Source organism: Clinocottus analis, unplaced genomic scaffold (genome assembly GCF_023055335.1).
Source record: "Clinocottus analis isolate CAN_PGR_092001 unplaced genomic scaffold, fCliAna1.0.p SCAF_8, whole genome shotgun sequence".
NCBI classification, from domain to species: Eukaryota; Metazoa; Chordata; class Actinopteri; order Perciformes; family Cottidae; genus Clinocottus; species Clinocottus analis.
This window is the reverse complement of record NW_027176240.1, coordinates 20,247,990-20,259,740: the sequence shown is the minus strand read 5'-3', so window position 1 is coordinate 20,259,740 and position 11,751 is coordinate 20,247,990. Positions and strand designations below refer to the sequence as shown.

Genomic DNA, 11,751 nt, shown 5'->3' with positions numbered 1-11,751 from the left:
CTTTTATTGAAAAAAATAAATAAATGATTGCAAATAAGAAATAAATAAATAAAAAGGAAGATATATAGAATAAAACAAATAAGAAATAAATAAATAAAAAGGAAACAGATATATATAATAAAACAAACAAGAAATAAAAAGGAAACATATATATATATATATATATATATATATATACACATATATATATATATATATATATATATATATATATATATATATAATAAAACAATGTAAGCCACACCATACAGGCGCGTGTGGCCTGTGTCCAGCCTCTTAGGCTGGACACACGAGCTGCAGGTGTAATGCATCGGCTGCCGTCGTTTTTTGGTGCCGGGCCAAGGCTCCTGTCCTGCTGCAGCAGCCTCGGCCGCCTTCCTCTTCCTGTAGGCGGTGGTCCTGGGCACGCGTGGTCCAGGAGGAGGAGGCTGGCTGGTAGGAGGAGTAGGAGGGGGAGGCCGGCAGAGGACGGGCCGGGCTGTTTCCCATCTGATGGAGGGGGGGATGGGGAGGGATGGGAAGTCCCTGATGAGGGTCCTGGCTGCTCATCGGGGACCTCGAAGTGGAAGGGCCGCCCGTGTCCCACCCAACCACGGGACAGCCCTTTGGCTGGATGGAGGGGCAGGACTGCAATAGCTGCCGCAGGGACGCCGCCAGTTCCCTGCAGTGGCACAGACCTTCCTTCAGCCGTCTGGCGCTGAGAGAACCTGAGAGACAAAGAGGATGTGGTTAGACTCAAACAATAAATCACAGCACAGATTATAAAACACCAGAACAGCTTCATGTAGAAGTCTCACCACTGGGTAAGGGTCCTCTGGTTCAGCTTAAAGAGCTGGATCGCCGTCTGAGCCATGAGCCTCGGGCTGGCCAGCACTGCCTCCTGGATGGCCGTTAATCTGCGAGGATGAGGGACCACCGCATCCTCTTGACTCCGCGGACACGCACGGCCGCTGGGTGTAGGTGGTAGAGCTGGCAGCAAATGGCCTCCACCAGGCGACTGGTGCTGGGCCAAGTTGTTGGGCCCGAGTTCACTTTTCTATTCAGTAGATAGAAAAGCGTGAGTTAATATACGCCAGATATTTAAGAGAGGACACATTGATATTTGTAAAGAGTCTCACCGTTGGAGACTCTCCTTGCCAGGACAGGAAGTGTTCTTCCCCTTCGCTGCCTTGAACCGCCCCTAGGGTTGCCTCTCCCGGTATCGGGGAGGGTAGACCACTCGCTGCTTGTCCTGCTCCGGCAAGCAATTCCAGAGCAGGATGAGTTGGTCTACCCTGCTGTCGGGAAGCCCCTGAAGGTTCCTTCCTGCCACCAGGGCCTGGGCCAGCTTGAGGACGTGCTGGTACCCGGGCCGGCCGTCAGGACCCTGGATGTTCTCCTGTGGAGGAGGAATGGAGGCAGTCAGCATAGAGCGCTGTGAAATACTCTATATAATCCCGTGAAATATTCTATCTTCACAGTTGTCATCATTATTACACAATATTGTGGTCGCTGATCTCACCTCAGAGTCTGAGGAGGGCTTCTGGGGAACCTCAGGGGCCTCGGGGGGCATAACCGTGTGAAAGTGACACAGCTTTACACTTCCAGATGGAAACACGACTCTGCTGCTCAGGAGACGCTCCAGCTGACTCCTGCTCAGCCCAAAGTACAACTGAAAGCTCTCGTCATCCAGACACAACTCGCGGATACGTATTCAACGTACTCTCTTTCAAAAATAAAACAAAAAAACACCCGGCGAGTTTATGGGAAAAACGTCCGGTGCGTTTTTGTCAAAGAGATTTTTAAGCGGCTGCGCTTTAAAAAGTCTCGTCCTGGCCTCCAGGACGGAGGCCAGGACGAGAGATATACTATCAAATAAAGAAAACTCATTGAATCTACACGATTCACGTAGGTCACCTATTTTGGTTTCAAAACGGCGAAATTCGCCAAAAGGTGAGGGATTTTCATACCTGCTTCACATCCCCTTGTACTCAGCAGGCTTAGTGAAGTCCTTAACCATCTGAAGACCAAGCAGTCTTTGGCTCTTCTGGTTAAGGACCAGAGGACTGCTGCTTTTATATTATATTAATATAATATATACAAACATATATAATAAGTGTATTAAATAGACAGCTCAGCCTGCAGCAGGACAACACGTGAACGACATGTTTAAACCGCAGCAACGTCCGCTGATAACACAGTGTTATAATAAACTGACTTGAAGTGAAGTTTTTGGTAAAAGTAAAAAAAAAAAAAACATTAACAACAAAGCTCAAATGTGTTACTGTCTCAACAAAACTCTATACACTATACTAATATATAATATATAAAGTGCATTGAACAGACAGCAGTGTGTTATCAGCTCAGTGCTGCAGGAGCAGAACAACATGTGAACAACAGATTTAAACAGCAGCAACGTCCGCTGACACGGAGTCATAATAAATATAACTCGTTCTACATTTTTAGTAAAGTAAAGTTTAAACATATTAACAACAAAGCTCCACTGCATGACGTCTCAACAAAGCTCTGACAGTCAGAGCAGACAGGCTGATTAAAAGTAACTCCGGGACTGTCAGCCACAAACAAGAGCACTAATATGAGCACTAATATGTTACACAGTCAAATGTAACTACTTTAGTTAATAAGCACAATGTCGATAATTGTAATAAAATATAAAGTATTGTACTCACAGCTCACAGTTCTCCGGTGAATGAGAAAGGTGCGCGCAGCTTAGCGGGGATCCAAGATGGCCGCTCCAGATACTGAAATCGGAACAAATCCGGCCATCTGATTGGACGGCAAAAGCTTGCCTCGCGTGATTGGCTGCTCAACAATTGGAACAATCGGAACAATTGGAACAGAAGATGGAACCCAGACCGCGGATACCGTTCATTGTTCTCTGTGAAAGCAGGGGGGCTTTGCGGGGGATCCGAGGGACAAAAAGGTGGGGGCTCTGCGGGGGATAAGCGCCTGAACGCAGGGGGTTTGATGAGGGCAAGGTCAGCGGTTCGAACCACAACAGGATGACACCAGACATCTGCACTACAGGATGTCACCAAACATCTGGACAGCCTTCATGGTCCATGTTTATTTGATTATTTATTGTCATTCACAGCTGTATGATGCTGCATATACTGTATGTCCTGGTCTCCTGATGCTGCACATCTGCTGATGCTGGACTACATGAGTTCATCAAACAGCTGTACAGCCTGAGCTTTATGGTCCATGTTTAGCTATTTATTGTCCTTGTCATGTCACCATTGCTATCATAATGTGGAGAGCTTGTATTTAAGATCATATAAGAAATAATGAAGCTTCAAACAAAGTGCAGCTTGCGAGACTTTTATTGAAATAAATAAATGATAGCAAATAATAAATAAAGAAATAAAAAGTGTTATATATATAATAAAACAAATAAGAAAGATTTCTTTCATCCATTTCTCCATAGTTTGTACATCTGAGGCTTAAAGAGAAATAAACGGTTTCAGTGGGATCAAATGAGTGTTTTGTGTTCATATTGAGAGACAGACACACATTGAGCCAAACTGCAGTTACAACTAGAAGAGCACAGAAGGTGAAGAGAAAGAAATGAGACCAGATCAGACATGATGAGGGGTTACTAAGGGGACCGAGGAAAAGAGTCCGGGCCCTCTGCTTTGAAGAGCCTGTTGACGTCTCTCTCCAGAATAGAAAGAGTCGTCACTGAGGAAGGTGGGGGGCAGGGGAGGGGCAGGGTGTGTGTGTGTGTGTGTGTGTGTGGGGGGGGGGGGGGGGTACAGAGGTGTGAGCCCTTGATGGGCTGGGGGAGGGGGGTATGGGTGTTTGTGGCTGGATGATGGGCCTGTGGGGGATGGCGTCAGGACTGCTCCATTGTCTTTCAAAGCGGCAGTAGAACTCGTTCAACTCGTCTGCCAGGCGGAGGTCATTCATGGAGTGCGGGGGGTTGAGGGTGGGGGGGGGTAGGCTTGTAGTTGGTGATCTGCCTGAAGCCTAGTTTATGCTTCTGCGTCAGGTCGACAGCGTACCTACGCCGCTAGATGGAACACAGCTGTCCTCACAGAAGCTGATGTGTGAAGTTACAGCCTCTGTGTATTCACCCAGACTGTTGGTAGCAGTCCTGAAAACGTCACTGCTGTCCAAACACGCTCGAAGTTCCTCCATAACCTTTACAGAGTTTTAGTTTGTGCCTGTATGAGGGAATCAGGTGAACCATGGCGTGCTGCACGAGGGACTGCGTGATAAGCCCTGCTGATGGTGGTGTAGCCGTGGTCCAGAATGCTCTTCTCTGTAGTAGGGCATTTAATGAATTGTCTGTATTTCAGAATCAGAATCAGAAACGTTTAATTGCCATGTAAGTCTGTACAAACGAGGAATTTGTCCTGGCGGAAGGTGCATCATAACAATGACAACAACAACATAGAACATTTAACTATACGAGTGAAGCATACAAATTTGGATAAGAACAAGTAAGTAATAAGTAAATATGCAGTTAATAAGTACTGATGCAAGTACAAATAAAAAATAAAGGGATAAAACAATCGATAATAATAAGAGTCAAGGTAAAGTAAAGTGCACGGAATGAGGTTATGATTTTTGAGAGTGACAGGTGAAGGTAAAGTGGTGAGTGACTTTAAATGTGCGCTGTGGAGAGATGTGCAGGAGAGAGAAGGGAGAGAAGGGAAGGTCCAGGGGGAGGCAGAGTCAGTCAGTGGGGACCCGGCTCTGTTGATGAGCGCGACTGCTGCCGGGAAAAACCTGTTCGTGTGGCGGGAGGTCCTGGTCCTGATGGACCTCAGCCTCCTGCCAGAGGGAAGGGACTCCAACAGGTCGTGTCCAGGGTGAGAGGGGTCGGCCACAAGCTTCCTTGCCCGCTTCAAAGTCCTGGAAGCGAACAAGTCCTGGAGGGACGGCAGATTGCAGCCAGTCACCTCTCGCCACGGCGGATGATGCGCTGCAGCCCAGCCTTGTCCTTGGCAGTGGCTGCAGCGTGCCAGACGGTGATGGAGGAGCAGAGGATGGACTCAATGATGGCGGTGTAGAAATGCACCATCATTGACTTTGGCAGGTTGAATTTCTTCAGCTGCCACAGGAAGAAGATCCTCTGCTGGGCCTTCTTGGTGATGGAGCTGATGTTCAGCTCCCACTTAAGGTCCTGGGTGATGATGGAGCCCAGGAAGCAGAAGGACTCCACAGAATGCTCAACGACGGCGTCACGTCGACGGCTCAGGTACGACGTTGACGTGACGCAGAACCATAAACTAGGCTTTAAAGTATGTAAGCTGCATGTTTTTGAAAACTTTAGTGAAATATGCTCTGCTAAGATCTCAACGAAATCACATTCAGATGACCTGCTCACTGGAAGTCTTTTATATTGCCTCGACTTGAGCATTGGCTTATATTTACATTCAGGAAGTGCTAGTTGTTGGGGCGCTTCAACATGACAAATTCTACAGATTACAACAATAGAGATCTCAATGAAATCACATTCACATAACCACAAAATTAAACACTGATGATGTTTAAGTTTGAAGTGCTTCTCTTTGGGGTTGTCTTACTTGTGACAATCAAATCAGATTGAATACACCACAGTTTTCCTTTCAGTCCAGATTTGGTCATTTTGATTAGCCTTACAACAACAGCAACTTTCTTTTTCAATGCAGTAAGTGCTTTTTGTTTGGGTAATTTCACTGATATATGCATCTTAAAGTATGTGAGCTGCATAAATGTACTTACCGTTAAGATGATTATAATTTTGTTGATAACTACAAAGTCAGATTTAAAAATAAAAAACAGGGTTAACTCTTCAAGCTTGTATGAATCTAATAAGGTTATAACAGATTCTTGTGGGTTGTATATTAGTATCTGAAAAATCCATGTGCGGCTGGGCTGTTTTCTTTTCCTACTCCTTCAACTTTTCAGTCTTTCAGACGAGCTGCTTGATGTATTTCTCGTACCACAGTTCACAGGTACTTCATGGTTTTGCAGAGGGTTTAAATCTGACTGAGTAATTTATAATCAAGTTAAAAATGATTTCCTCCTAAATGTGTTTCACACACATCTGAATATAGTAGAGAAACAGTCAGAATACCTGGACTCATAACATTGTGTGTTTGACTCTCTCTGGACTGCTACTCTGTGATGTCACCTGCTTTGAGATGTACATTTACACAGCGGGCGCGCTGGCCATCGCAGTGCTGAGATTAAAGTACGTGCTGTGGTTTCTCTCCTTTTATATTAAAATACTGACTCAAATCTTGCTTTTCCTTCCAGGACAGGTATGCAGATAAAAAAAAGTAATGTTATAAATATATTTGATATTTCTACAATAGTAGTGAATCAAAGAGAAAGCTTAGTACACAAAAGGTAAAATACTAACGTCCTAAAACAAAGGACAGAATCCCTGAATGTCAAAAGGATGCGATCAGTAGATGATGTTAAAAAAGAAATAAGGATGGAGACAATTAACCATCATTCTTTCCTTAATTCAGTTACTCTTCAGTTATGGAATAAAACTGCAGTTTCTAGTAAAACTAAATCAAGGAAGAAATGAGCTTAAACTGGAGCGAAAGCGTTGCTGAAGAGAAAGAAGGTTAATTATTTCCCTCAGTTTCATCACCTATGATAATTCAGCTCAAACCATAATGCTGCATAGAGCGGCAGTCCCAAAAGAATGAATGATGCTAACCCAAAAATGACACGTAAAAGTCCGTTTCAACCCTTCCGGCGTTCTGGATTAAAATCGAGGCAGAGTAGATGGGCCGGTTTATGAGAGAAAAACAAGCTCAGAGCTCCCACTAGTTCGGCGTAACGGTGAGTTGTACTTTTATGCACTCTATAATTGTCTTTATGCCGGTTCTATCATTTTGTTACGTCATATTTATCGGCCACACTGTGAAAGCCAGTCCATGAAAATATTGTCTTGCACGAAATCGGTCTGTGGGGCAAAAAGGTCGGGGACCGCTGGCATAAAGGACAAGGAATACTCTGACAACTTAAAACAATTATAATTAATATATGCATGACAATACATAACACAACTTATTGTGCAGTCTGTATCAGCCTGACAGTTCTTACGTGGTCTCATTTATTTCTAATGTTCTCATCAATACACTTGTGATTTAATAAATAACAGAGACAAGAGAATCTTGAGCAAACTCCACGACTAAGTTGTTTCTCTACTGTGGACTTTTAAATGTTGTTTCAGAGTTTTCTTGAGTGAAAATGTTTTACCACAAACTATACAACTAAATGGTTTCTCTCCTGTGTGTACAGTCATGTGACGATTCAGGGTTCCCTTTTGTGAAAATGTTTTACTACACACGGAGCAACTAAATGGTTTCTCTCCTGTGTGGATAGTCATGTGATCGTTCAGGTTTCCCTTGTGAGAAAATGTTTTACTACACACAGAACAACTAAATGGTTTCACTCCTGTGTGGACAGTCATGTGACGTTTCAGGTGTCCCTTTTGCGAAAATGTTTTACCACACACAGAACAACTAAATGCTTTTTCTCCTGTGTGGCCAGCCATGTGAGAGTTCAGGTTTGTCTTATGTGCAAATGTTCTACCACACACTGAACAACTGAATGCTTTCACTCCTGTGTGGACAGTCATGTGACGTTTCAGGTGTCCCTTTTGTGAAAATGTTTTACTACACACAGAACAACAAAATGCTTTCACTCCTGTGTGGACAGTCATGTGATTGTTCAGGTGTCCCGTATGTGCAAATGTTTTACTACATAAAGAACAACTCACTGGTTTCTCTCCTGTGTGGACAGTCATGTGATAGTTCAGGTGTCCCCTTTGGGAAAATGTTTTACTACACACGGAACAATGAAATGGTTTCACTAATGTTTTGACTCTAGCGTGTCTCTTCAGACGTATCTTGTGGTCAGAGCTTGTATTTCTAGTACCACAGTTCACAGGTACTTCATTGTTTTGCAGCCGGTTTGAATCCAACTGAGGTTCCTGAGTCTCAACCCAATCTCTACTATCATCTGTCTCAGTCTCAGACAAGTCTTCAGTCTCATCAGAATCTGATACTGGATCTGAATTCCTGTCTGGTTCTGATCCTCCACAATCTGCTCCATCATCTTCACTCTTCACAGGAGTGAATGAGAACTTGATATCAGCCTCCTGCAGTCCTTGAAGCTGCTCTCCCTCCTGACTGGTCCAGAGTTCCTCCTGTTCCTCTTTAATGTGTGCGGGCTCTGGGTCCTCCTGTTCCTCTTTAATGTATGGGGGCTCTGGGTCCTCCTGTTCCTCTTTAATGTGTGCAGGCTCTGGGTCCTCCTGGTCCTCTTTAATGTATTGGGGCTCTGGGTCCTTTTGGTCCTCTTTAATGCAGTGGGGCTGTGGGTCCTTTTGGTCCTCTTTAATATGTGGGGGCTCTGGGTCCTCCTGTTCCTCTTTAATATGTGGGGGCTCTGGGTCCTCCTGTTCCTCTTTCATATGTGGGGGCTCTGCGTCCTCCTGGTCCTCTTTAATGTGGTGGGGCTCAGGGTCCTCCTGGTCCAGACTGTAGCTCCAGTCCTGCTCCTCAGTCGTAACCTCTTCTTTAACCACCAACAGCTTGATGTCTGCGGAGAATAATAAAATACATTCATACATCTGAGAAATCTTATATTAAACTCTCTAATATTTAAAAGGTTTATCACTGAAAAGCAAAGAGAGAAGCATGACCCCTAAATAAAAACGTGATGCTGCTGACATAAACATTGCATTGACTGAACCACGCCTTTTAAGAAAACCCCGAGGTAATAGAACTCCATTCTCTGATCGAACAACAGATTGCTTGAAGATTGCCTGAAGAAAAAACAGATAACTCGACTTTAACCTGCAGAATGAAGATCACTAAATCCTAATACGCAACATTTGTTATTTTCCTCCACCAGATGAAAATCAAGTAAAAGGCTTTTTTCAAGGCAGAGCGATGTCACAGTATGTTTGTAACCTTGTTTGTTTAAGTTTATTTGTACTATTTAACATGTTATTGTGAATTTTACGGACCATTTAGTTCTGTTTAACATAACTGTTGTGCTCATTGCTGTTGTAATAGTGTCGTTCCACCAGTGGCGGGCCGTGCGTCATGGACGTTATGGATGCTGCCTCATTAACGAACGATGCATGTTGTTCACATCAACAAGAACAAGTCACATTTAGTTATGTATCCGAGGGTTTTATCTTGCGCCTATACTTCACTTTTTTAATAAAACAACACACGATGCTGTGTCGTGTGCTCAAGACGCCAACCACTGTTATTGCGGTTCCACACTTCACCAGTACATTTCCTCTCCTTACGTTTTTCGCTTTACAATAAAAGCCCCAGAAACGTACATCAGAACGCTGCTTTGTAGAGAACCATCCAAGTACTCAATAAAATAACTTGCTGTTATAACAAAACATGACGAAAAAAATTCAACTAAATGGCGGCTCTGAAACACCGCCCCTCTCCGCAGCCACCCCCACTTGTTCTCCCTGCACTGTTTCTCAACCAGCCACTCCGCCGGCACCCACCCGCGATGCCGCCACACCCGAGGTGGCTTGGAAAACATTACATTACATTTAATACAGGCTAAACGTCCTGCTGCGTGTCTCATGCGCTTCACTGCGCTGTTAAGTCCGATCTAGCTTCTTCTTCTCCTTTTTTAATGGGGATGGCATCCAACAAAAGGTGCATTACGGCCACCTACGGCCATGTGCCGAAAAACAGGGCCATAAATCTGCTATCAGACCTCTCCGTGTAGTTTAAGCCACGAATCTACCAGCAGAGAAACAGCTCCAGCATCCACACAGCAGACTGCGTAGACGCTGGAGCCTGCAGACTTCCAGGGCCGGGCTCCAGCCTGCCTCGGCTCAAGGCAGCGCAACAGAGGAAGCTGTGCAATGAGAAAAAAAAGCTAATAGGGAAAAATAATTCAAATACATGTAGTGTATTTGTTAAAAACAATTACAATATAAAATAACTTTCACTTTTAATTATTGAGAAATGTATATATATATAAAATAGCATAACTTTGTGATTGTCTTTAGGCCAGCGGAGAAGGCTTAGCAGGCCCTGACGGCCCGCCACTGTGTTCAATGCTGCTGAGCTTTGAGTTTTATTCCTACACAACGAGTAAAGTCGGTAGATGTAGAGATGTAGTCCAGTAAAAAGTACAATATGTACCTCTGAGATGTAGTACAGTAAATAGTATAATATGTACCTCAGAGCAGAAAGAAAAGTAAAGAAACATGCACTTCATTAATCATCTTAGGGAAATTCTTCTCTGCATTTGACTCATCCTTGATCAAGGAGCAATGAGCTGCCTTGAGAGGCGCCCTGGGAGCGGCTGAGGGTTAAGTGTTTTGCTCAGGGACACTTTGACATGCGAGCCATGGAGGGACTGGGGATCAACCGGGTACCTTGAGGTTACAGGACGACAACTCATCCCCCTGAGCTACAGCCGCCCCAAAAAAGCATCAGAAATACACAAGGTCAAAGGCCAAAACTGCCCCTAAAATATCATTAGGAGACCTGCAAATATTGCCCCACAATTTCCTCTAATAATTACGATAATTTTTATGAACTTGTCAAAAACATTGTAGCCTATATGACCCGGTCCAGTTGCCATAGAATGTTTTGGACTTCAGGCTTGACTGATGTTGCATGTTCGTGAAGAAAATAAACTAGATTGGCATGGGATTAGCAGGCTAGCCAGGTATAAAGTACAATATGTACATCTGAGATGTAGTACAGTAATGAAATATGTAAAATTAGTCTTTAAATACTTCAGTCCCTGTAACTCTACCTCAGTACATGATGTGAATACTTCTTCCAGAACTGGTTCCATCACTTTAAAGTGATAAAGAAACCAACAGAACCAACCTGCTCTTTGTATCGGGACTTCCGGGTTGAAAACAGCGTCCAGTAGTCTTCGTTGTCGCTCGTTCTCCTCTTTTGAACTAGAAAGTTCCTCCTCGTACTTTATCGTTCTTTCATACAGCACTTCGACATCAGACATTTTCACACAACGACGGAAACGTTTCCTTCAAACAAACTCCGTCACAATCCTCGTTTCCTCTCCATTAAACTGGGAAGAGCTGCTAAGCTAACTTTAATACCTTTGAAGGCTACCGGGAGATGAGTCAAAGGAACAACATCCGGGAACAAAGGTGAACATCTAGAGTCCATTCAGGAGGTTTAACCAGACATGCAGAGTCTGCTGGATCAGCACTGACACTTTATCAACACAGACGCTGCTACTTCTGCGAATGAGAGCCGCCATGTTGCTAATGGCGGAGCATCCGGGTCAGCCTGCAAGCTTGTGGGGTCACCTTCAAAATAAAAGCGTTTAGAACCTTGTATGTGGCTTTCATGAGACACTTATAGTATATAATAGTTTGATTAAAATAAACATATATAGACAGAGCGTATGCCTGTTTACATCTTTTAAAAATATACAAGTTATTTTAAACTGTGTACATGAACCACGTGAACGTAACACATTTCCATGACTTTTCCAAAACTTTCGGGATTAATTTTTTTTAAAGGACTTTTCCAAAAATGATAATTTAATACCATGTTATTACAGAGCTATATGGTAAAGTGCTACCACACAGGCACATTTTTGTAGATTTCTTTTGTCTATATTAATGTTACTTTCCGTTTAGATTCATTTTCTTTCGTTGTACAAAATGAGCACTGTCATTTGAAGTTTAACTCGGCGTTATAGCTGTCACACTTAAATTTATCACATGCTAGAATTCATATTAAACTGGATTCTAGCCGTTTT

The 11,751-nt window shown here is 43.7% G+C and overlaps 1 protein-coding gene and 1 long non-coding RNA gene across 2 annotated transcripts; both read right to left on the bottom strand.

Moving 5' to 3' along the window:
• Positions 1-327: 327 nt before the first annotated feature.
• On the bottom strand, positions 328-1,342 carry LOC137779987 (uncharacterized). The gene is made up of 3 exons (XR_011077093.1): positions 1,119-1,342; positions 798-1,036; positions 328-707 (listed from the first exon to the last, which is right to left on the bottom strand). It is a non-coding gene; the product is annotated as an uncharacterized lncRNA (long non-coding RNA).
• Positions 1,343-6,975: 5,633 nt separating this feature from the next.
• LOC137779984 (zinc finger protein OZF-like) lies at positions 6,976-11,229 on the bottom strand. The gene is made up of 2 exons (XM_068568272.1): positions 10,845-11,229; positions 6,976-8,556 (listed from the first exon to the last, which is right to left on the bottom strand). The coding sequence occupies exons 1-2, from the start codon at positions 10,978-10,980 to the stop codon at positions 7,142-7,144; spliced, it is 1,551 nt and encodes a 516-aa protein (XP_068424373.1). The 5' UTR covers positions 10,981-11,229; the 3' UTR covers positions 6,976-7,141.
• Between the last annotated feature and the right edge of the window lie 522 nt (positions 11,230-11,751).

Bases quoted from the DNA above. Each gene is read 5' to 3' on its own strand.
- LOC137779984 (XM_068568272.1), bottom strand. From the start codon at position 10,980: ATGTCTGATGTCGAAGTGCTGTATGAAAGAACGATAAAGTACGAGGAG. The intron at 8,557-10,844 runs GTTGGTTCTGTT...TATTCTCCGCAG, and splicing joins AGTCCCGATACAAAGAGCAG to ACATCAAGCTGTTGGTGGTT.